At 41.2% G+C, this 26,139-nt stretch overlaps 1 protein-coding gene across 2 annotated transcripts in view; it reads left to right on the top strand.

The window, feature by feature from the left end:
* The first annotated feature begins 7,118 nt into the window (after positions 1-7,118).
* RNF24 (ring finger protein 24) overlaps positions 7,119-26,139 on the top strand; it is a 64,480-nt gene continuing 45,459 nt past the window's right edge. The window contains exon 1 of one of the 2 annotated variants that reach the window (XM_045529034.1): positions 7,119-7,197. In XM_045529034.1, the coding sequence (XP_045384990.1) occupies positions 7,169-7,197 (29 nt within the window). In that variant the 5' untranslated portion in view covers positions 7,119-7,168. The remainder of the gene's footprint in view (positions 7,198-26,139) is intronic. The other variant, XM_045529033.1, reaches the window with a different exon arrangement.

The following is a 26,139-nucleotide window of genomic DNA, read 5'->3' as shown; positions in this document are numbered from 1 at the left end:
AAATGATTTTCCTTCAGAATTTTGAAGTTATAACTCTAGTAGTCTACCTTCCAGTGTTGCTGGAACAGTGAAGAGAAGTGAAGCCAATATGATTCTTGAGACTTGTTGTATGACTTATTTTTTTCTTTATTCAAGTTTGAGGGAAATTTTCTTTGTCCCAAGGGTTCTGAAATGTCTCAATTATGTGCCTCCATTGGGCCTATTTTTCCCCCATTGAAGTAGGTAGGCATATGGTGGGCCCTTTCAACCTCACAATTTATGTTTTTTAGTTTAGGACATTTTTCTTGAATTGTCACATTGATGATTTCCTTCCCTCCCTTTCTGGAATGCCTGTTATTCAGATGTTAAACTTTCTGGACTAGTGCACCTACATTACTCATCTTTTCTTTCCTGTTTTTCATTGTTTTGTCTTTTGGATCTATTTTCTGTGAGATATTCTAGAACTTTTTTCCAAACCATCCATTGAGTTTTTCATTTCTGCTGTTGAGTGTATGTGTTTGTGTTTTCATTTTAAAGCTTATTTTTGTTTCCGGTCTTAAAATAGCATCTTATTCTTGTTTCATGGATGTAATATCATTTCTTATCCTTGAGAATAAGTCTTGGTTTCCTTCCAGCTTGCTTTTTTCTGTTTATTTTGTTAGCTTGCTTATTTGTTTTAATTATTATTTGTTCTCTGTCTTCCATGTTAGCAGCTCTCTTCAGATATCTGGTAATCTGGTAACCTAGAGTACACGTTGTTGATGTCCTGCCCATACCCCCAGCTGCTGTGAGTGTTGGTCATTAATGGATCAGAGCTGCCCCCCTTTCTCCAGAGAACTGTCCTCGGCCAGGACTGCCTTGCCTGAGAAGTTATGGCCTCCTCCCTGGCAGCCCATAGCCAATGATTGATTAATATGTGGGTACAAAACACTGCCCTTTTGCTTCAAGGCGAGATCAACTTTGTGGTGCAATTCACACTCCAGGGATCTCTGTGGATCAGATTGAGGCTAGACTCCAGCTGAGACCACATCCTCATTCAGTTCTCTTCCAGGCTGCATCTGGGGGTGGAAGGGAGAGCTTCTTCTGAGAAGCTGCCCTCCATAAATCACATGCACCTGAATCCCCATTGCAGCCTCTGTTCCTGGGGAACCTAAGACATGATCTTTGGCTGTCTGCTCGTGATTGAGAGCAAAGACCTAAAAAGCTTTTTGAAAAGCCTTGAGTGCAGGACTCAGGCTTGTCAACCCAGAGATCCACTGTGGGGAGACATGAGTGGTCATTTATTGGAAACGAATGCCGGTATCCTTAGTTCTTTCCTTTTTATAATAGCTGCTCACAGTTCCCAGAGAAGGGAGGAGTGTAGCTGCCAGCGATTGGGGAAGTCGGCAGAGGAGAAAGTTGAGAATCTCAGCTTGCAGTGAGGAAATATTCACTTAATGCCTCTGTTCCCCACACGCTACCTGCTGTCCTGAGCGCAGAGACCCTTTGTTTTACTCTCTCCAGAGACTAAATCTCCAGCCTTCTGCCCGGCGAGGGAAGGGCCTGCAGCAGGGAGGGTGGGAGAGAGGAACTAATACTTTAACTGCTTCCCAATCACCTTTCACCCAGTTCTGATTTTGGCTCGCTCAGTACCAGAGGTATCTAAGACTGCCAATTCCTTTATTTATTTATTTATTTAATTTTTTTTTTTTTTTTTAGGATTTTGCTGCAAAAACAGGGCTGTTCTTAACTTTCCCCGGGTTTCAGCTTTCTCGGGCCTGCTAAGTCAATTACCACACAACCATCTGTTTTCCAGTTTCCATTTTTTTTCTTTTTTTTGCTATTGTCTCTTCTTCTGTTCTCTCTGTCCTCATGAGTTTATGTTTTGTTTTATTTTGTTTTTAAATCCCTTTATATAATAATACTTTTTAGGGAGTTTCAGGAGAAGCAAAAGTAGACGTGTGGATTCAATGCACCATCTTAACCTGGAAAAAAACCTTCAGTGGTATTAGGAAGACATTTCCTCCTGGCATTCTCCTCCTTGTGAGCCCCTTTAGATGACAGACAGGCAAGTAAGAAACTCCAAGTAATGGAGCTAAGGGCCTGGGATGGAAGCTGTGTCTCCTCGTGGAGGATACTGCTCCCCTATAGAGTCCAAGCTTTTTCCCTGAGTCACGGCCTGGGCCAGCCTTTGAAAGCATAAAAGGCTGAGTCCAGATTGTGATGATATAGGTTGGAAGGCTAGGAAGCCAAGATAAACCAGGGAAGCCTGCCTGGAGGAGGTGCTGCAGCAGTAGGAGAAGCAAAAGATGCTGATTCTCCTTCTCTGTACAGTGTCCTCATCCTAATGGGACAGTTCGTCTCTTCCAGCTCTGCATCTATGACTCTGTGATGACAGAAGTCATTCCAGAAAGCCTGCCCACTTTCTTGCCCTGTCCCTCTTTCCTGCCTCTTGCTTTGGGACGAGGTGATGGTGATTGAGAGCTATTTGGGTAGACTGGATAGGTTGAAATGGAGGAAGAAGAAAACTACCATAGATCCTTTTTCCTAGAACAAGTTTTTAGCAATGATATCATCCCACTACACTTCTTCCTCTTTCAAGCTCAGACCTAAGAGAACCCAGCAGAGAGAAAAGGCAGTGACACACTGGGGTAGGAGAAATTGGAGAGGCAGAAATCGTGATGATGGTAGTGCTCTAATGGTGGTGGCAGTGGCGGCAGCAGTGTAACCACAGCTGAGGAGCTGAGCTGGACAGCTTGCTTTGCTGCATAGATGTAACTTGAAAGTTCCCTGATGGGGAGATTGAAGTCAGTGGGTAAATACTCCAGCCTCTTCAGTATCCAGGAAGACAACACTGAAGGCTGTTCCACAAGGTTTCTCAGTGGCTTCACAGTGGGACTGAGCCCCAGTTGCCCATGGCAGTAACTGACCCATCAACACACCTTAGTATTGCTTGCTCTCCCTTCCATGTCTTGCTTTCCCCATATCTTCACTCCTACTTCCTGGGATCACCTCCCAAGTAAATCACCTACATCCAATCCTTGTCTCAGGGTCTGCTCTTGGGAAAATCCACCCTGAGATGGGTGTCCTCCAATCCAAAAGTGACTCTGTGCAGGTTGTTACCGCCCCTGGGAAACTGTGCCTCCGCTCTCCTATGTCTGCAGCTGATCCCAGCTAGGAAACTCCCACACGGAATCCTCAGCACATTTATATTTTCAGGAGCTCTGTGTGATCAGGCCTGTGTGTGCCAGCAAGGCAACGTGGCTTGCTGGTGGCTAGGGAACAGAATCCCTGGCTCCCACCTCCTTCGTTGGCCGTGGGTGGACACATGGCCAGGCCAAACGAACTGTGCACAAAGGAACCTATGCTTCCTCCCCCGCTCTTGCTGTTTCACATCCTACATTGGGAAGCAATCCCACCCCTCCATGGGCAGGGTCTTACTCCAGCGAGAGGTGCACATGGGCAGTGAGGAGGGAGGGCCATGTGGAAGGATCTAGGTAGGAGGCGTCCCCTTGGAATTCCTGGATGAAGGGGCTCAGGGAACACCTCCTGCTCTCACAGTTATGGTGGCTCTCCTCCATGGGCCCAGTCCAAGGGCTTAAAGCATTGTGTGGCCAACCCTTAGAGGGGTCATTTAGAACCCTGAATAATTAAGCTGTCAAGTGATTGACAGGCAAAAGGGATGTTTCTTCTGGTAAGGGCCCATCTTTCAACAGAACGCATGGGCAGGCCCCAGCAAGTGGGGAGGATGGGCAGAGGGGTTGGGCTGTGGGTAACCCTTGATTTCTAGCTTCTGTTTGAAAGATTGATTTTGCCTTCACCAGTCAAGCAATCATTCAACAAACTTGTATTGAGGGCCAGATCCAAAGATGACTAAAACCCGCCTTTGTTCCTACTATAGTTACCATCTAGAAAACTGCCGTTCCAAAAGTAGTTACAGACATTTGATTTAAAATTAGGTGTGATTTCTTTTCCAGGAGGATTCTTGAAGGACTTCTGACCATATGGGTAGGGGCAGAGTTTTCTGAGACGGTTAGGGGTGAGGAAATGTTTTAAAGGAGGTATAATGTAGGAAGGAGATGAGGGGAGACAGGATAAGGGAGGACAAAGAGAAAGAGGGATATCATGGGACATCCTCTGAAGCCCTAAACAGTGACTTCTTCCCCACCCCACCCCTGCCCATCATGTGGAACAAGGGAACATGCTAGTTGGGAAAGCCACCACTCCAAGTCCTGGCTGCCTGCTGTTTTGGAGTACCCACCTAAACCCTCCAGAGAAAGAAGTGCCTACCCACACCTTCCCACCACACGCATTTTGCCTGGAGAAGGGGTGTGGGAGTGGTCCGGGGTATGTAGACCTTGTTGCATCACTAAGCAAAGACGATTATGGACCAGCAGGTGAATATCCAGCTGGAGACAACAGGAGGCCCAAAACTCTGATCTCTTCCCCAAGGGGGATAAGGGACAACCCATTACTGGGGAGAGAAAGGCAGGATCCTGCTATATGTTGCAGAAACTGTGAGGCCAGGTTCCACCAGTCCAGTCTCAAGGGGAGACTTTCCCCCAGACCTCAAAAGGCAATTGGGCCAGCTGATGCCTCAACAAAATTTTAATAAAATGGATCTCCCTCTCCCTCCCTCTCTCTCTTAATTTTCACGAGGACGAAGGACATGAAGCTGGAGCCACTCCACCCTCTACCCTACAGTCTGTTTGGGCCAGTGAATTACTAGCTAAGCTTTCTAAACAAACAACAAAACAGGTTTCCAAACACAGGGGTGGGGTGATGGGGAAGGAAACCACAAGAAGGAGAAAGAACAGGAGCTCAGCCTTTCTTTCCCCATGGAGCCTCCCTGGCAAGCATCACCTCCACCAATGGTCATTGCATATCCACTGTGCACCCATCACATGCTAGGTGCTGAGGAGACATCAATCCTGCTGCTGAAGGGCTCACGTTCTGGCAGAGAGGAAAACATGCAAATGAGTAGTCACCTTGACAGGTACCTAGTGCTGAGAGAGAAGTGGGTACAGATCACAGGTAGGGATTCCAAAGGAAAGTCTGTCAGTAAGTGAGGGCAGGAAGGAAGACTATAAAAAAGCGACTTTTCCTAATGCTTTAATTTTTAGAGCAGTTTTAGGTTCCCAGCAAAACTGAGAGGTAGGTACAGAGGTAGGTACATATATGCCCTGTCTCCACAAATGCATGGGTCCCCAATTATCAACATTCCCCACCAGAGTGGTACATTTGTTACAATTGATGGACCTGCACTGACACGTCAGTATCACCCAAAGTCTATTGTTTATGTTAGGGTTCACTCTTGGTGTGGTACATTCTATGGGTTTGGACAAATGTATAATGACATGTTGTATCCACCATTACTGTATCATATAGAGTACCTTTGCTGCCCTGAAAAGCCTCTGTGGATTTTTAAAGGAAAAAGTGGCTTTTGCATGTGGCTAGATAAATGTTGCTTTCCTAGTGGAGGGAACAGTAGGAAACAGTCACCGGGGGTGAAACACCATATTGCTATTCTGTAAATGGCTGGAAAATAAGGGTCAAGGTGCCAGATGGGGAACGGAAAGAGAAAAAGATGGAAACTTGGGCAGATTGTCCTGAGAATGGATTTGAACGAGAATGGATAGAGCCTTCTGCAAGAGCCCAGGGGAGAGATGCAGAGGCCTGATTCAGACAGACAGAGGTATGAGCCAAGCTGAGTTGCAATGACCCTCCTGGTAACTGCTACGATTGAGAGCAAGAGAGCTGGGTTCTCCCAGCTCCCTGGCTTGAGTGGCGGGGAGGATGTGGGCCCACAGCCCCTAGGGCAGGCAGCTCTACAGGAAGCAGTCTCCCACTCCCTTCCTTTTGCCACATTGTCCCGAGCACATGCTTCCACCCGTCTCTCACCTTGGGGAACTGTGACTATTGGGTGGCAGGTCATTTCTTGAGATGTTCACTGATGTTTCCCTCTTTACTAACCCCTCGCCTTGTGGTTTATGGTTTGCCAACGCAGAAGCAAAGTGCCTGCAGGCACTTTCCGTGATGATTTTTGCTTCCCAAAGTTAAGCCACTGAGCTGTTCACGGTTTATGTGAGCAGACCGGGAGAGGAAGAGAAGGAAAGAGAACCTCTGAGGGGGACATGGAGACTGAGGGAAAGGGGGCAATCGTTTGGGCAAGCCCTGAGCTGCGGTGCCCCCACACTCGGCTGTGAGGCCTGCTGCAGGCTCCCAGCATCTCCCAAGATTTCCATGCCCCAGCGTGGCAGAGCCCAGGGGCAGGGTGTCTGTGCAGAATACGCTGCCTGCTAAAGACAAGAGAGGGTGGCCCAGATCCCTGGAGCCGCATTAGACCCTGGGCCTTGGTATTACAAGAAGGGCTGAGTCCCCTAAAATCCGAGGTTAATTTCTTTTTATTTATTAATTTTTTCCCCCAAAATTCATATGTTGAAACGAGGCCAATTTCTTGCCTGCCCTGCAGAATGGGAGCTGGAGGCTGAGAAGACTAGGTAGACGTAACTAAATAAAGGAAGGCACTGCTTCTTGCACACAAGTCTTTCCACGGTCTGTGCACAGCCTGGGTCTCATCCACCACCGCAGTTCCAGCTCTCAGCTGAGAGGACCTGTGCGGCAGCAGGAGGGGCAGATGGAGGAGAGGGCGGTGTGCACTGGCTCCCCATCAAACTAACGGGCACCCCACCCCCCATCCCGGGACCTGTCAGGCTGGATTCCAGGAAAGATATGACGTTCCAGATTTTTTGGGGGGGGGTGGGGTAAGAGTGGAATCAACTCCTCAAGCTTTCACTTTTAAAAATGCCTGTAGGGCATGCAAAAATACTAAACAGCCGATGGAGAAGGCCTCTGTGGCGCAGCTCCGCCGGTGAGACAGCGCCAGGGAACGGGGCGGGGCCGGGCCTGAGCACAGAGCGCCGCGCCTGCGCACTGCAGATTCTGAAGCCACCGCGCCCTCAGCGAGGTGGGCGGGGGGGGCGCTCCCCGGGCATCCGGGTCCCTCACCCCGCCCCCGCTGCATGAATGAGAGGCGCGGCGCCCGCCCCTCCCCCGCCAGGCCCGCCCCCCGCCCGAGGCCGCCGCGCGCAGTCTGCTGCCGCCACCTCAGTCGCGCTCGGTCCGGATGGACGCTGGCCGCCCGCAGCCTACCGCCTGCCCGCAGCCCACCGCCTGCCCGCAGCCCGCCGCCCAGCACTGACCGTCCCCCATGCCTGCCGCTGCCGCCGGCGCGCACGAGTAAGTGAGCGAGCAAGGGCAGGGGCGCCGAGGGCCATCGCCCCCGGACTGGGGCTTGGCGGACGGGGCGAGGGGGTCCGGGGCTGGGATGCTGAGGAGACCACGGGCCCGCGCCGGCCTCCCCCACACACTCCCCGGGCGCCTCGGCGGGCCCGGCGGGGGGCAGAGGGGTGAGACAGCCGCCCCAGACGGCGGACGGACGCGGAGGAGGGTCGGGCGCGGCCCCGGGGCCGGAGGGTGAGTCCTGCACAAAGGGCGGCGCGGGGCTGTCACCGGGAGGTCACGGAGGGAAGGCTCGTGGCCCCTTGCACACCGAGCTCACCCGAGCTCTGGCGTCGGGTCTCCGGGCGTGGGAGGCGGCAGGGATGAGCCAGGATGGCGAGGACGGCTGCCTTGGTATTGGCGGTGGGAACGCGCCTTGGGGGACGTGGTGTGGCAGTGTTTTCCTCGTCCCGGTCCACTCCTCCCCTTTCTTTGTGGCGCTTGTCTCGTGCCCGGTTGTCACAGTGTGCATGGCAGTGGTCTGGGTTGAGACCTCTCGCCTGGGCTTACTCATTAATGAAAGTCATCGTGTGTGGGCAGGGGGCGTGTGTGCTTTCACAGGCAGGAGAATTAAGGACCCTCCTTTGTTTCCAGAGACCTGATGGGGTGTGTGCGTGTGTATGTGTGACATCTATGAAATGAGAGAATCAAAGATCATCAAAAAGGGTGTAAGGAAAAAGGGTGTGGGGGAAACATATAACTTCACACCTTTACCCAATTTTGTCTGTGATATTTCGAACAGCTTGTTTCTCATTGTAAATCAGTGACTTCACCTTTGCCCAATTCTGTCTGTGATGTTATTTCAAACAGCTTGTTTCTCATTGTAAATCAGTGGTTTTTGTTAATTGAAAATGTATGTCTACATTCTCCTATCTGTATATCTAGAACACTTGCTTTTGGGGGGTTTAGTTAATGGTAATATTCTCATATCTATGTACATGGGAATACACCAACATACAGGACACTGCTTTCTGGGTTTACTTCATTGCTATGTCTACATGCTCATATACATGACTATAGGCATACTCCAGAGCATGTAGGACACTTTTCTCTGCTTCTCAATATAGGCAGATTTTGTTTCTTCCTGCCTTGCTGTGTTAGTAAGAAGGTGGTCCAGCAGGTTCTCTCCGCCTCCTTTTTTTTTCCCCCCTTAATGCTCTGGCAGAGGGTTTTATTGCATATTACCCTGGCATGCATCCTTGCTTTGATCTGAATTTTCCTGTGTTCTGTTGTCTGGTTGTACAGCTCAGCTCAATGGCTCCTCTTACAGGACTACTGGAAAACAGAACACCTTTTTTCATTGTCCTCATCCTCAGAGAGAGAAGGAAGCTCTGTAGGTTCCCACAGACTTTGTCTCTGTTGGCTTGACTTTGTTGTCTTGGTAAAACTAGGAGGAGTTATGGCTTTCGTAGACCAATTAAAAAGAGGCTATTGTGATAGTAGCAGCTTTTCCTTGCTATTTTGTTTTTAAATCAGATTGTATACATTTTAGAAGATAGTTGTTATTCTGGTTGCATGATGATTTTCAGGGTTTTTTTGCCATTATAATTTTGCACAGTGATGGGAAATTAGCTAAACTCAGTTACAGAAAACACACGTTAGATATTTTTATTTATTTTCATTTATTATTTATTTTGAAACAAGGTCTCTCTCTGTTGTGCAGGCTGGAGTGCAGTGGTGCAATCTTAGCTCACTGCAGTCTTGAAATCCTGGGCTTAAGCAATACACTGGCCTCAGCCTCCAGAGTACCTGGGACTACAAGTGCATGCCACCACACCTGGCCAATTTTTTATAGAGACAGGCTCTCACTATGTTGCCCAAGCTGGTCTTGAACTACTGGCCTCAAACAGTCCTCCTGCCTCGGCCTCCCAAAGTGCTGAGATTATAGGCGTAAGCCACTGCACCTGGGTTATAATATTGTGATTCAAAATAGTGGTGATAAAAAAAAATTGAGGCATTTATATTGGATGATATGAATGATTGGATGGGTTCTATTTTCCTTAAGATTCTCTTTAAGATTATTTTTTAATCACAAGTATTTTAATTCCTAGTAGTTTTCAGTGCAAAATGAAGTGTAAACTAAGCAATTTTTCATAGCATCTGTTTATGTATACTCCGTCTGTTTGAAACATTTGCTTTTAATTTGAAGGAGGAATTATCCATTGGTTGACTCAGGATCCATTATTCTTGGTAAAATTCTTTTATGTTATGTTGAAATTTTTTTTGTAAGAGTTAAAATCAATAAAAGTTGATTTTTCAGTTGGAGAAGTTTTGATTTTATGATATCTGATTTAAATTTTTATTATCAGTTAATTTAAGTTAGTTAACTTAAAAACGAGAGCTTTATTAACTAGGATGACTAATATTGACGCAACCCAATGTATTTATAACTGCCTGTCTTGACTGCGTAAGACTTTTTTTTAGGAGTACTCTTAAATCATAAGGGGAAGTCTTAGATAAACAGTAGTATAACCGGAATTATCACTGAAAGAGGCTTGCATAGTACTGCAATTTCATGGAACTTTAATTTTGCAAGAGTGACTTAGCTATTTTTTGTATCAACAAAGGAACCTAAATACGGCCTGGCCTTGTTGTTCAGCATTCTGTTAATCAAAGTCTTTACCAACTCATAGTTTAGCATTTCTGTAGAAAAATTCTAAAATAATTTTTATATTATCAAAACAGATGAAATTATATTAAGTGCCGTTTTATTAGTAAATATGTTATTTACATTCATTAGAATACTAATATTGTTATGTTAGTGATGGTAAGAGCATGTATAGTAACAGTTTGTTAACCAAAACTGGGATCTATTATCTTCCCAACAATGTCTGATAACGGCAAGTAAGTGTTTTTTTCCATTGAACATTCTCTATGAATAATTGTTTTCCGTTTCAAATGGTAGTTTATTCTAAAATCAGTAGTAATAATATAATGTATTAGCTTGAGCCATGTGAAATTGTCATTTTTTAGATTGGGAAATAATCAAAAATTAGCAGTTTTATATTGTTCAACCACTGCAACTCTTAGCAGTTCCCTCTGGTATTTCTTTATATTTATTTCATTTTTAATGTTTATACTGCTATTTGGTTTTTTGTTTTTTTTTTTACCTTTGGCTATCATCTGTGAATGTCCGTGTTGAAAGTTGAGGACTGTCCCACACAACCATCCTTCCATCCCCCACTCATACCTATAGTGTACAGTTCCCAGTTAAGTCAGTATTCAGTATTTATGTGACTGTGACAGTGTATCTGTTATTCACAGATGAGCCATATAGGGTACTATTACCATATTTCCTACTTGTGCAACTTTTGTTTTTCCTGAATTAGATAATTGCCTCTTTTATTTTCCATTTGCTGAGTTTTCATTGTATTAGTCACTAATTAATCTTCAAACTCTATGACAGAACTGATAATCTTTCAGTGTTTTCAGGTAATCTCTCAGTTTCATATCTTTTTCCCAGAAGATAGTTCTGCTGGAGCCCTCCCTCTCCTCCCCCAGTCTGGGTTGCTTTGCTCTCTGAACTACTGCACAGCCGTCATCCTGAGACTTCCCCTTGACATCATCTTGGGAATTCCCTCTGCCTTCCTCCTGTGGTGGATCTTCTATTTCCTGGATCCTCTGTCTGTCTTATTCTTTAGTAGCTTTCTGAGAAAGGGTACCTACAAAGTCTGAAATTCCTTCCTGAATTCAGAAGTTATATATCTGGAAATGCCTTCATTTTGCCCTCATACTTGAATGGCAGTTTAGTTTGGTGTTGAGTTCTAGATTGAAATTAATGTTCCTATTTTGAAGGCATTGTTTCATTACTATTGTTACTATTGAGACGTCCAATGCCATTCTAATCCCCATTCCCTTTTTTCTTTCACATTGGAAGATTTTAGGATCTTCAGTTTATCCCTGGTGTTCCTGACATTTCATGATGTACGTTGGTATAGGTCTTTTTTTTCCTTCTGCTTGTGGGACAGATTGTATTTCTCAAAAATGTCTATACATATATGTATAATGTGTGTACACACACACACACACACACACACACACACACATCCCTATCTTACCCAATACGCTAGTCTTTGTGCCTCCATCAAGAGGTGAGGGTCTTTGTTTCCTCCCCTTGAACCTGTGTAAACATGAATTCTCCCCAGAATGTTTTAAGTCTTGAGCCAGCATTGTGGTTTAGGAGCACAGCTGGATGACCAACAGCATGCACCTGGTGCTGCTAGATGCCCAGAGCCATCAGGTTAGCATATACCTTCCCATTGGCTTTGTGACAAACAGCTGTTCAGGCATTTTCAGATTAAGCACTAAAGGTGTGTGTATTCATGGGGGGGGGGTGTAGTTAAGTTTTGTTTTTTACTTTTAAATGTAATCATCAATGAAAATATCAGTTAACAGCAGAGAGAGTTTCTTCAAGCAGTGAAATGAAATCACCTTTAGAATCAATGTAAATGTTATCAGGTGTGTTTTTAAAAAAAATTCACCGTAGGAAATGACAGAACCATTCATGACCCAAAAGAAACTATCTTTAAGCTTCATGATTAAATATGTCATTGCTAAATATGACAGATACATTGTTTGCAAGAATTTCTGTGATGAGAAGATAGAGACAAATGGAGCTGTGTAGACCATGGCTTGATTGCACATAGTCAAGTGTTTTGTGTTTATCTCTTAGATACATATTTTTAAAACATCCTTTAAGTGCTCTTTTAAAATTTTTAAATTTAAAATTTTTTAATTAAAAAAAATATTTTTATATTTACAGCTGCCTTATCATTCATGTAGCTTTTGCATGAGTGTACCTGAGTGGCTGAATATTATTAGAGAACTTCAGATTCATGACCAAAAATCTGGAATGGACACTCAGCACCACCCAGCAAAGCTACCACTGACTCCTAATAAGATCTTTCTGCCTGTAACTATTCCACAACTTCTCCCCACTCCTTAAACTCGTCAGCAGCCCACCCCTCCCACTCAGATGTACCCTCATTGAGGGTTTAGAAGATATCAGACAGAAACTCCTCATATTCCCCTAACCAAATCTAAAAATCTGCCCAGGACTCATGTTTTTTGTCTTTCTCCTCTCAGAGGCCAACTCTCCTCCCTACCATATTCCTCCTCATAGCCCCTCATACCTCATGGCTCCTGCATTTGTGCCCTCTCTCTTGCATCATTAGCAACTCTCCAGGGGACTGTCCATGTCATCCTACACACATGCTCTGATTTTGCCCATCTTTAAAAACAGAATAAAAAATTTAGCAAACAACTTTCCCCCAACCTTCCTCTATCCCCTCTGTTTACCTGTATGGTTAAATGGTTCCTCCCTACCTCCTCTAGGATATGTATCATTCTCTGAAATTCTGTTGTTGACTACCTTTTTTTTTTTTGTCTGTTATCCCCACTGGAAGGTCAGCTCCAGAGAGGCAGAGAACTTACTGTCCTATTTGCTGCTATCCTCTAGGACAGTAGCTGGCACAAGTACCTACTCAATATAGCAAAAAAGGTACAAGTGACATTTTTAACCTGGTAAAATAGCTCTGGCATTTCGAAATTTCTTTTTTTTTTCTTTTTGTTTAAATTTAACAGAATTTAATTGAGCAAAGAACAATTCACAAATTGGGCAGCCCAAACCAGAACAGGTTCAGAGAGACTCCAGCACTTACATGTGGTTGAATATTTATGGACAGAAAAAGGAAAGTTGAAAATTTCTAACAAAAGAATCCATTTTCATTTTTTTAATTACCATTTTTTGCTACACTGAAGAGTTGAAAAAATAAGAGTATACTAATGGTTGACTTTTTCCCACATTACGTTACCTTCTTGCATAAGTATGATTTAATATTAGCAGTCTCACACTGGGATTCTGGCATCAGACTGCTTGGGGTTGAATTCCAGCTCTTTTGTTCTTTGCCATGTGACCTTGTGCAGGTTTCCTAACCTCTCTGTTTCTTCATCTGTAAGGTAGATAATAATAGTACCTACCTCATATGTTTGTTGTGTGGGTCAAATGTAAAATGCCAAACTCAGTACTTGGCATGGGGGTAAATTCCCTGAAAAATAATTATAATTATTACAGCTTCCTCCAATTTATAGTATTTGACCCTGACTTGGTCTCTGTAATATTTTTGTTCAGAATACTTATATCTCCTAGAGCATATTGGCTATGAATATGACTCAGCTGTTCTTGGTTTTCTGTTTTTTTTTTTTATGATTCCTTGCTTCTCCTATCCAAGTACTAACGAGGCCCTACCCTGCTTAAGCTTCCGAGATCGGATGAGATCAGGCATATTCGGGGTAGTATGGCCGTAGACAGACTCCTTGCCTCTCTATTCCCCAGCTTACCCTGTGTGGCAGATTGGTAAAATGATCTACAGTTGACAAACGAGCACCTGATAGCACTTCCCTGCAGTTTGGTCATTTAATAAATCATTTTAATCACTTGATAAAATATTTTTATTTCAAGCCAAGTTCTGTTCTTTGTTTATTTGGTTTGCTTAGAGATGAAGTTCTTTCTTCATGTTATTCCACGTTAAGTTTCCTTATTTCTGGAAATGGAACTTTGCAAACACCCAATGTCATCAATGAATTTTTTTTTTTTAAGTAGCTATAAGACATTGTTCTCTGGGAAGGTAAAATATATATAGCAATACAAAGTCTACTCTGAGGGCCACATGAGGGGTACAGACAGGTTCTGTAGAAGTTCAGAGTAAGGAGAGTCAGGTCCTGCCAGCCTTAAGGGATTCTTACAACTTTTCTCCCATCCAGGTCCTGACCGGCCCGACCCTGCTTAGCTTCCCAGATCAGACAAGATCGGGCACCTTCAGGGCGGTGTGGCCTCAGACGGGATTCTTACAACTTTTCTGCTTGTTAAATTTTCTGTTTTAGCTTATTCTCCTATTATTTATGTTTGTTTTTATTTTGAAAGTTTGTTTAATAATCATAGGAATATAAGCTAAAATTGAGAGCAGTTTTTAGTTTTAGAAATTGTTTCTTGAAGTAGTTGACTTAGCAGTTAATGCTGCCTCTTTCTTCTTTTCTCTAGGTAGGTAGTAGGGACTCCTTCAATTATCTGAGCAATCCGGACCTCAGATTGTAGTGTTAGGTAAATTGAGGGTTCTAAAAGAATGCCAGATGGTTTGAAAAGAATTGTGAGCACTCCAACTAGTGCAGTCCTTTGAAAGCCAGCTGGCTGAGCCTCCTTTGCTCTGGAGGTAGGAATCAGATCCTTTGTTCCATGCCAGCTGGCCCAGGAGTAGCTGGCCAGTGGCCTTGCTTTTGGTTGGCCACACTTGGGAAAGCCACCCTCCATCTGCGCTAAGGATAGTCTGACACCAGAGAGTTGTACTGGCCCTCCATGGAGTTGGAGCAAGCCTGCAGTGGCAAGGAAAAGAAAACCATTTTTTAGATAGCATTATAAGTGAACCTCATGTTAAGTTATGAATTTGCTCTGGGAAAGTTTAATGCAGTTTGAATTTTTATGGATTCAATGCTGTTAGGTATATTAGAGTTGCTTACTACTAAACGAACTATAGTGAATGTTTTTATATTTTAAGTAACTTCCAGTTTACCTGCTTTCAAAGTTCCTGTTTTCATTTATTGACTTTTCTTAAAGTGAGATTTGCCTGTTCTTTCCATTGTTACCTCCTTCTAAAATCTTGGTTATTTGGATTACTAAAATTTTTTATCTTGTCACAAAGCTTGCTGCTATATAAACCATAGGCTTCTATAGAAGGTTAATTATGTATGTTGTTTTAAAATCTGTCTCTCATTTTGTCTGTTACTTATGTTTTCCTAATTAGATGCTTGTAGCAGATACAGTTCTTCATTTCCTTTAGCAAATTTAATGTCATAATTGTTTAATTGATAGCAAAAGGAGTATAAATATCATACTAAGTATAATGAGCATTCAGTTCATTTTATGACAGTGTTTATTGAATTCTCAATAGCTTCAGTGCTGTCTATCAGTATGCTTTTTTTTTTCTTTCTTTCTTTTTCTTTTTCCTTGTTTATTTTTTGTTATTTTCTTTTTTTGTCTTTCCAGTGGGGTTGAGTCCCATATCAGTATGCTTTATGTTGCCTTAAAAATTTTTTTTTCAAGTTTAGAGAGTAAATGGTGCTGCAATGTTTGTTAAATTTATTTGTTAAGTTCATTTAGGTAACCCCCCCCAAAATTGTAACTACCTGCATCTCTATTGTTCCCTCTCAAATCTGAGCATGTGAAATTATATTCAGTGGTATAAATTTAAAGTAGAATCTAAATAACATATCCAAATAGTCTCTTCATCTTGGACTGAATGAAAACTTTTGGCAGGTAATGAAATATCAGATTATGAGCTAACGTAGTTTGTAGGAAATGGGTGGGAAGAGAAATCAAAGGTGTAGGCTTGCTTGCTTTTCTTTAGCATAAAAGAAATTGCAAAACTTCTTCAGAAATACCTTGGAAATATCAGGCATGGCTATAATTTTAAATAAAAGTTTTTACTTAAACTTTTTGATTATCTCTGAAAACAGGCCAGAAAGAATTTTTGTAGCAGTGAGAAAGTTGGGTTTTTTTTTAAATCACAGAACCATATATCAATAGCCTGGGGCAATATTGTACCCAGAAAATCATCTTTCACATTAGTTAACCTATACTAAAAACCTTTTATGCCAGTAGCTTTACATGTATTGGTTATTTACTCCTTATAACAGCCCTCAAAGGATTGTTTATGGATGATAAAACTAAAAATCAAAGAAGTAACCTATTTAGTTTCACAGGGTCAGGGTAAAGTTTAGAAGCTGGGCCTTTACCCTGCAAAGCCCGCCACCTATCACAATTGATTTTGTCAACTTTCACAAGAATACAGTCCCTTTATTGTTCAGATGCTGTCCTGCACTGGCACTCTGGAGGACTACTGATAAAGGAAGTTCAGAGACCTTTGCAGAGAATAGCTGGAGAATAAGGAGTTATTTGGGAACCATCTACATTTTTTTCCTTTTCTTTTTCTTTTCTTTTCTTTTTTTTTTTTAATATGTAGAGGGGGTTGTGAGGCAGAGTGCTCAGTTTCCTTGTTTTTCTTTGTTGTTGAGACAGAGTTTCACTCTGCTGCCGTGGGTAGAGTGCAGTGGTGTCATTGTAGTTCATTGCAACCTCCAACTCCTGGGCTCTAAGCAATCCTTCTGCCTCAGCCTCCCAGGTAGCTGGCACTACAGGTATGGGCTACAACATCCAGCTGTTTTTTTTGTTTGTTTGTTTTGTTTTTCCTGTGTGGTAGAGACAGGGTCTCACTCTTGCTCAGGCTAGTCTCAAACTCCTGAGCTCAAGCAATCCTCCTGCCTCGACCTCCCAGAGTGCTAGGATTACAGGCATGAGCCACCGCGCCCAGCCCCATCTACATTTTTTAAATCTCTTCTGATGCTCTGGTAGATCTCTTGCTGTTAAATAAAAATGAAGTAAACAAAAATGACTTGTCACAATTAGAATGGAGCAAAGGGGGTTTCTTGGTTTATCTAGGGTTGCCATAACAACCACAACTTGGTGGCTTTAGACACCAGAAATTTATCCTCTGGAGGTTCTGGAGTCCAGAAGTCTGAAATGAAGGTGTCAGCAGGGTTGCTGTGCTCCCTCCAAAGACTCAAGGAGCACTCTCCCTCGCTTCTTCCAGCTTCTGGTTCCACACATTCCGGTCTTTGCCTCTGTTTTCATGTGGCCTTTTCCTCTTTCTCTCTTTTTTAAGGATACTTGTCATTGGATTTGAAGTTATCCAAATAATCCAAAATTATCCTATCTCCAGATCTTTAACTTAGTTACATCTACAAAGACCTTTTTTACAAATAAATTCACATTCACAGGTTCCTGGTGTGAAGACATGGACATACCATTTAACCCACCGTGGGTGGGGTAAGAACTTCTGTGACGGTAATTTTCAGTTTGACTGCTGTGTCACACAGAATCCCAGATTAGACAAGTATTCAATGGATCATGATACAAAATGGGGAAAGGTATTAGAAGTATAGAAGGACAGAACATTCAAGTTAAGAGGAAGGTTTGTGGGTTCAAGGCAGGTTTCATGGAACTCATATTGCTTGAGACACATCATGAAGGATGGAGAGATTTTTATCAGATGGTTGGGGATAGCCTGGGATGTACAGAGAGTAGAAGCATCAAGAACAAAGAGAGGCATCCTCAGGAAACCATAATTAATGCATTTGACTAAAGTGTGGTATTTAGAGAAATAGTGGAGAATGAGGATGAAAAGTCCTAGCCAGTTCATGGGAGGCCTATAGTGTTGAGTTGATGAATTTGTACTTAGTTTAGAGTTGTTTATCCATGAGAATGCTGTATTATAAGAGTTTCTAACAGAGGCCTTCAGAGCTATGGTAAAACCCTTTGAAAAAATATGTAGTGTTTTTTCCTATAGAAAGATTTTCAGAGGGCTCCATAACCCTAAAGAAAGGTTAAGAACCACTGCCCTATTAGAAATGAAATGGTTTATGCTTTGAAAATGTTTCTGTAAGACTCTTGATTTTCTATTTGGTTTACTTTGAACTACTTGGAAGATAATTTGAAAACTGAGCTCCAGAGAACCTTAGTCAGCACTGTCTGTGGAATGCATTGTGATTGTTGCATATTAAAAGTTAAAATACTATTTCAGGAAGGATGTGAAGGAGGCCTTGGATTCTTAGAAAAGTAATCAAATGATTACATAAAAAGAAAAATTCATAGCATTCAGTTCAGAATGCAGCTGTGACTTCTGTTCTCTGTGTCTATAGTTTCCTCTATTTGAATTCCCTACCACCATCCATTTAGAACTCCAGGATTACATAAAAGCGTGGCACAGTTCTGAGGGGAGGAGATGGACAGCTGCATCCCTAATTTTTTTTTAAATGTATTCTATAAAAATGTTTGTTCTCTACTGTTAATTTTTCAGTGAAATAACCCACTTCAGGAATAAAAGAATATTTATATAGCTGTCTGACCATACTATACAAGGAGAAAATTAATATTTTCTATATAACCCATTCTACCTCTAATCAACTGCCATGCAGTTTTTTTTCATTGATCCTTTTATTTTCTACCTGAGATTAATATTACTTATTAGATTTACCTGTACTGTTTTTCAGACTTCTCTGCTGGTGAGGTTCTTCTTTTAAAGTTTTTTTATTATGGAAAATTGTAAACACATTCAAAAGTAGAGATATAGTACAATATACGCCCATATGCTCATCACTCAAATTCAATAATTAACAAAATTTTGCCACATTTGTTTCATTTATTCTTTTATCTTTCACCTTCCTTTGCTGAGATATTTTAAAGCAAATCACATTTACCCTGGCATACTTCTATATGCACCTCTAAAAAATAAAGACATTGTCTTATAGAACCAAAATGCCATTCTCACACCTATTCAGCTTTGCCAGATTATCTCAAGAATATCTGTTTTTAGATAGTTTGTTCACCCTGAGATTAAAAGCCCACAGATCATATTTAGTCATTTTGTCTCTTACGTGTTTTGATCTCTAGGGCAATTCCGTCTCCCCCTTTTTTGTTTCTCTTAATAGACTCACTGCAGGAACTGGGTCAGTTATACAGTGGAATTTCTCACATTTGGGATTTATCTGCTTGCTTCATCATGAGGTCAGTTGTTACTCTGTTCCCTGTATTTCCTGTAAATGGAAGTTAGCTCTAGAGACTTGATTAAAATAAAATTTAAGTTTTTTGGCAAAAATGCTTGCTAGGTGTTTAATATTGCATCACATCCAAAGGCCTGCTGTGTCTGGCTACTCCACTTCTAGTGTTACTAAAAGACCACACTGATGGTTATGCCAGTACAAGTTATTTCACCTGTAGTGGCAAAATGGTGATTTTTCTTATTCTGTCATCTCTTCCACATTTATTAGCAGGAATTCTGTAAAGAAGTCCTTTACCTTATCAGCTTAGGCTGTTTGGGATTACTCTGCAATATAGTTTGTAGGAGGCCGGGCGTGGTGGCTCATGCCTGTAATCCTAGCACTCTGGGAGGCCGAGGCAGATGGATAGCTCGAGGTCAGGAGTTCGAGACCAGCCTGAGCAAGAGCGAGACTCCATCTCTACTAAAAATAGAAAGAAATTATCTGGCCAACTAAAAATATATATAGAAAAACTTAGCTGGGCATGGTGGCGCATGCCTGTAGTTCCAGCTACTCGGAAGGCTGAGGCAGTAGGATCCCTTAAGCCCAGGAGTTTGAGGTTGCTGTGAGCTAGGCTGACGCCACAGCACTCACTGTAGCCCGGGCAACAAAGCGAGACTCTGTCTCAAAAAAAAAAAAAAAATTGTGTGTGTGTGTGTGTGTTTGTATATATATATATATATATATATATATAGTTTGTAGGCGAGATTGCCAAGTAGTTTTAAACTATTGTGTCCTTGATAAAAGATAATGAGTTTTAATCAGAATAAAAGAAATTGAGTTGAATTGAGTATTTAATCTTTTGTACTAATGAGGATTACAATGAAATTCTAAGTACTGTAGCAAAATGTGAATGATTGCTTTTCTGTTACAACTGAGATACGTACTCCAATACTTCTGAAAGTTAAAGGTAGAGATACATGAAAGGCTTTTACAGACTAGGGTCAAGCAGTGGAGAGGAAGGAGTACTAACAAGATTAGGATAAAAAGCCAGGGCATTCCCAGCATTTATTTGCCCTAGTCCCTCTTCCATAAATGCAACTGAATGTTTAATGCATTCATTCTTCACAGGCTACAGTCTCTGGCAGGATAAATATCATTAAGTTCCTAGATAGGTCCTGCATCTGGAATCAAAGACAAATGATAAATAAATACTGCAAAAAGACATTATTTTTACATTTATTTTCTCAATAAGGTAAAAATAAAATTGTAATGACCATACTGGAATATTTTTTTCTAGACCTGTTTGCTTCTTAAGATATTAATTTTAGAGAGCTAAACCTTTGATCTAAAGCTATTTGGATTACAAAAAAACTGCTCCCCTCCTTCCTTGACGAAAATTCAGAGAATTTATCTTTTTATAATACTCAGGAACCTGACTTGCCTAATTTTTATAGTTTCTCAGAAATATTACCTAGTGATTCCAAATTCTTAGGACTTATACTATTGAGGCCAACTAGTTTGAATACAATATGATCTTTTAGTTTCTCTTTAGTTGTTTCTTTCTCCATTTTAATTTGGGTTTAAATCTTTTGAGCAGAAGGAGCTTGACCAATCAGATCTGTGGGGCACATATCATCTATAAAGACAGAAAAGAAAACCATAGGACATGCTTTGCCTTTTTTATGTTTTCCCATATATTTGTTCTTTCTCCCAACAGCTAGTGGGTTTTTCATGTGTGTATGTCTCCAAAATATTGTCAGTGTTTCTGTGAAAGTGTATGCAGACTAAAGAAATGAACGTTGTGTGTTACAGATTTAATGCTTAAATATTTTTAAAGGCACAATTCTTCATTGAATATCATTTTTTTAATTTAAATTGTACTTTATGGAATAGAGTCCCTTTATCACCATTCCTCATGATACCTCTTATTTAACTTCATGTCTTCACATTCCTATTGAGTAAAATTACTGAACAAAGTAATGCCGAGTAATGCCGAGTAAAGCGTTACTTTTTTGTCCTGCTTCATTTTACTTTAAGCCAGTTTGTTTTTATTCATCCCCTGTGTATTCTGGGGAATGTAACTTTGATATCAAATGAAAATTAAACTGGTCAGTGTTCTTGACTTAGTAACCATCTCTGGACAGCTTCTAATCATATTATTTGAGAAGGCCATTAAATAGTATGTGCTAGTGTAAATTTCTCTATAGATGAACCCTTACTATGAATATGCTGTTTACTTAAAAATAACATTGTAGGTCTTCTCTAAAAGATAAAGAATGCTGTTATACAGAGATGCCTCAAAAGACCATACATAGGCCGGGCGTGGTGGCTCACACCTGTAATCCTAGCACTCTGGGAGGCCGAGACGGGTGGATCGCTGGAGGTCAGGAGTTCGAGACCAGCCTGAGCAACAGTGAGACCCCGTCTCTAACAAAAATAGAAAGAAATGATTTGGACAGCTAAAAATCTATATAGAAAAAATTAGCCGGGCATGGTGGCGCATGCCTGTAGTCCCAGCTACTCGGGAGGCTAAGGCAGTAGGATCGCTTAAGCCCAGGAGTTTGAGGTTGCTGTGAGCTAGGCTGATGCCATGGCACTCACTCTAGCCTGGGCAACAAAGCGAGACTCTGTCTCAAAAAAAAAAAAAAAAAAAAAAAGACCATACATAGAGTCTATGGCATAGACAAAACCAGTATAATTATTTTTAATCAGCTGAGCTAGGCATGAAAACTGATTGTTTCTCATCAGGCTGTAAAATTGTTTTAGTGCTGAAAATTATATTTTCCTCCCTGTTGAGTTAAACAGGTGCTTGTAGAACACCTACTATGTACAAGTCATTATGCTAGGTCCTGAACAGTAGGATTGATTTCCCCATTCATATGAAGATAATACACTTCCTTTCTTTGAACAGCCCTTCTAGGAAATTGTGTTTCAATTCTGTTACCTCCTTGCTCTCATGTAATGCACTGTGCTTGGGCCCCACCATTGCCTTTGTCTTGTTTCCTTGTTTGTTAAGCTTGTGGGTGCTAGAAAGTGGTAGAGCACAGTGATTAGTGGGCCCAAAACTCTGCTCTTTGTAAGCCACAAATCTTATACATTTTCATTTCTGTCCTCTACCAGAAATAAGGGTGGTTTTTGTCTTTTTATGAATATTTCAATTATTTTATCCAATATGCTTTTTGGATTTACTATCTTACCTTTATTCATGTCAATAACTATTGAGTTTCATTTATATGCCAGATATTGTTCAGTCTGAATTTACAGAAATCCACATTTTGTGGTAAGAAACACTTGATGAATAACTCCAGTACATGTAATAAAATTATAATTAACTTCTGAATTGATTAGACCTGAGGTTGTCATTTTAATATTTTTCTGACATTTTACATATGATAAAAGTTCTTGTAAAGCTGAAGAAAATTGGCTCCTCATGAGGAATTTCAGTACTTTCTTCTGGCTAAGATAATTTCCCAGAAACTTCCAACTATTTTAAAACCCTAAGCGCATACTTTTGCATAGTAAGTTCCGAGTTTATTTTCATAAAGGCAAAAAAGAAGTAGGGTGATGTAGAGAAAAGCTTGGGGGATTTGAGTAAGTTCTGGTCGTACTGTTTGTTAACTGTGTGGCCTCAGTGAATACTACCTCTCTTAGCCTCAAATGGGGGTAATTACAATTAAATATTTCAGAGTTATTATGAGTGTAGTTTGTCTCCTTTAATTAAGTGCTCTCCTAACAATTATTGTTATTAGGCAAGGGGTAGGGCATTGGAAGGAGTGAACACTACAAACAGTCTTTGTTACATCTCAATTCTCTCCTTTTCATAAATATGAGACCATTTATGCTGTCAGCTTAGTCTGGCTGCTGAGCTGTCGCTGGTCAGAAGTTCCATTCCAGTGGTTGTCAGATGATGTAAGAAATTCTCTCTACTTAACTGTACAACATACTTTCTTAACTTTTAGGAGATTATATATATATATATCATTCTGATGCTTGTTTTAAGGCAGTTCCCTTTTTCTCTTTTTTTTGAACAGTTTTATTGAGACATAATTTATATCCTACACAGTTCACTCAAAGTGTACATTCAGTGGCTTTTAGTGTATTCACGGAGTTGTGTGTCCATCACCACAGTCAATTTTAGAACATTTTCATTATCATTATCCGAAGAAGAAACCTCACTTCCTTAGCTTTCACTCCTAAATCCCCCTACTCTCTCCACCCCTAGCCCTATGCAGCTACTAAGCTACTTTCTGTCTCTATAGATATGCCTATTCTGGGCCTTTTATATTAATATAAATGGAATCATACAATATGTGGTCCTTGGCAACGGTCTTCTTTCATTTGGCATGACGTTTTCAAGGTTCATTCATGTTCTCTTTTTGTTATATTAAGGTTCCTAGGGGCACTTTGATGTGTCCTATAGGAAGGAAAGATGAACTTTAACTTTTTTTAATAAAGAAAAATGACTAGTGTCCCAGGACTCATCAGTCACAAATGATGAGAAAAACCCTAAAAGCAGTTATTGTAGCTGCAGAACAAAGGATGGTGTTCTAATGTAGAATGTGGAAAAGCTTCATTTCCCATCATTCTTTTTAGCTACATTTACATACATGAATAATGTCTCAATTGTTGGTACATCTTTCAATACAGAGGATAATAATGTATAGCTATGGGAATATTGAAACTAAACCTGTTGCACCACAATAATTTTTATTTGCTATTTTCCTCTTATAACTAATTTTCCTGCTCACTGTTCTGCATAACTCAGACATTATTATGTAAGGTCAGTGCTACATTTTTAATTCTTATGTGAGCTTGACAAGTGAGCTACATGCTGGGTATTTTATTTGGGGGTAACCAGTTACTTTACATTAGTATAAATGAGCTGTTGGAAACAGGATACATGGAAGTGCAATCCTCAGAGCATATTCCACCTCCAAATTTGTGGATGTAGTTAAAAAAAAAAAAAAAAAAAAGCTGGACTTTTGACTTTGAAAACCCAGCCTCTCTGTGCCTCGGTTTCTTCCTCTGTACAGTTGGGCAGTTGAACAGTGATACTTAATTAGTACTGAATATCTTTAACTCTGTGGTTCTGTGAAGATAATTGGCAAATGTATTGCTGACGGTCCCAGACTTTTTCCTATGTCACATCAAGCAGATTACATTGTAATATCAGATTTCCTGTGTTCTAATTAATTACCTAATGTACTGCCATGACAGAAGCCTAGTAAGTAGTATGTACAGTCTTAGCAAAAACTGTATTTTTCTGAACTAGAATTAGTTCATTGTTTAATATTCTAAATGGTCTGTGAATATAAAATAGTTAAAAATAGTAGGGACCTAAAACATCAGTATATTAGATGGGTTCAGCTGTGGATGACAGAAAACCCAAAACAACAAGTGTCTTAAAACAAGATTAAAATTTGTTTCTTCCTCATGTAAAAGTTGGCACAGGTCTGGTATGGAGCTCTATGACATCAGGGACATTTTACCACTTAACCCCTATTTCCCTCTTACCACTATTTCCTCTTAGGTATAAACCTCATTCTTATTGAGCAAGATGGTGGCATCCACATTACAGAGAACAGGATGGAGAAAGAGGTGAAGCAATAGGTAGAAGGTACCCACCAATGCCGTGTTAAGCAGTGTTCCCAATTTCATGTGCATCCATTGCATTGGCCAAAACTGAGACATGTGGTCATGTGCAGCTGCAAGGAAGGCTGGGAAGTGTATTTATGTGCCTAGCCAAGAATTCTGATTACGTGGAAGAAAGGGAGAACAGATATTGAGGAAGGGGGTAGGGGAGCAAACCATCAGTCTCTGCCACAAGCTTTTTAACGATAAACAAAAGGGAAAACCAAGGAGCATTTGCCATTTTATCTCTTCTTCTAAAGAAGAACCGTTCTGTGTTTCTGTTTCTGTTAGCTGATATTGATTCTCTAAGTGGAAATGTCCTTTTAGAGGAGAAGGGATGACAACTTAATGGAAACACCTCTTGAGAATATGTCATTCTCTTTTCTGTAATTGTGTTAGGGCAGGGGATCTTCTAAAACAGAGCTGCTAGATATATTTCCTGGCTTGAATTCTGGAGTTGATATTATGGTTTATCACCCAACTTCTTGTGAGTTTAATTAAGTGTGAATTTTTCCACTGAGCCTTTTAGCCTGTGGAGGAAATGATCAAGTAGACAATAGACTTGACCGTAGATGTCCAGTGACCTTACTGGGAACATATACCTTGTAAGGCTTCATCTGACCTGAGCCACCCATCTTTCATTCCTGATCTCAAAGGGGGAAAAAAATTATAAACTTTTATAGTCTTTAGTATATCCCTCTATAAAATCAGAATAATAGTGCTTTGCATGATGAAGACTAGTAATGGTCTTATAAAATTCCAGGGCTAATAATATTGCAAGTCTTGACTCTTTAAGAACCATTTCGAGGGAAATTATTAACTGTTCTGGAATTATTGTGACCTTTTCAGAATTTTTGAAAATGTAAAATCAGCAGAATCTGACTCAACCCCCAGAAGACTGAAATGACATACTTCATCTGCCCCATTGTCTCAGTTCCATTGCCCGCCTAAAATCGTCTTGAGGATGAAGTCTTCCTATATCTTTCTTAGAAGAACTAGGTGATCATAGTAGATCAAGGGGAGACTTTAAGGCAGTGCTTAGGACCATAATATCTAGAAACTTCTTAATGTAATTATCACCAGTGTCAAACTACCAGGTAGCCTGCATACTTTGCTGGATTCATAACTATTTAAGGATTGCTAAATTAGTCATGAGCATCTTAGATGCTGTTTTGTCGCTATAGAATTTTCCTTCTACAAAATTAAGATCCACGGCTGGGCACGGTGGCTCACACCTGCAATCTTAGCACCCTGAGAGGCCTAGGCAGGAGGATTGCTTGAGGTCAGGAGTTTGAAACCAGCCTGAGCAAGAGTGAGACCCTGTCTCTACTTAAAAATAGAAAAAAAAAATTAGCTGGGCAACTGAAAATAGAAAAAATTAGCTGGGCGTGGTGGCATGTGCCTATGGTCCCAGCTACTCGGGAGGCTGAGGCAGGAGGATGGCTTGAGCCCAGGAGTTTGAGGTTGCTATGAGGTAGGCTGATGCCTTGGCACTCTAGCCCAGGCAATAGAGCAGGACTCTGTCTCAAAAAAAAACAAATTAAGATCCAAAAACTGATAGACTTCTAATTTATACAGATTAGCCATTTGGAAATTGTCATTGAAGAAATGTAGCTAAACTAACACTTGTTTCCCAAAATTCTGTACCTTGCCCCAGTCACTTCAGAAAGGAGTCCACTG

This window comes from Lemur catta, chromosome 17 (assembly GCF_020740605.2).
Source record: "Lemur catta isolate mLemCat1 chromosome 17, mLemCat1.pri, whole genome shotgun sequence".
NCBI classification, from domain to species: Eukaryota; Metazoa; Chordata; class Mammalia; order Primates; family Lemuridae; genus Lemur; species Lemur catta.
Note: the sequence above shows the minus strand (reverse complement) of the source record. Positions and strands in the feature narration are given on the sequence as shown.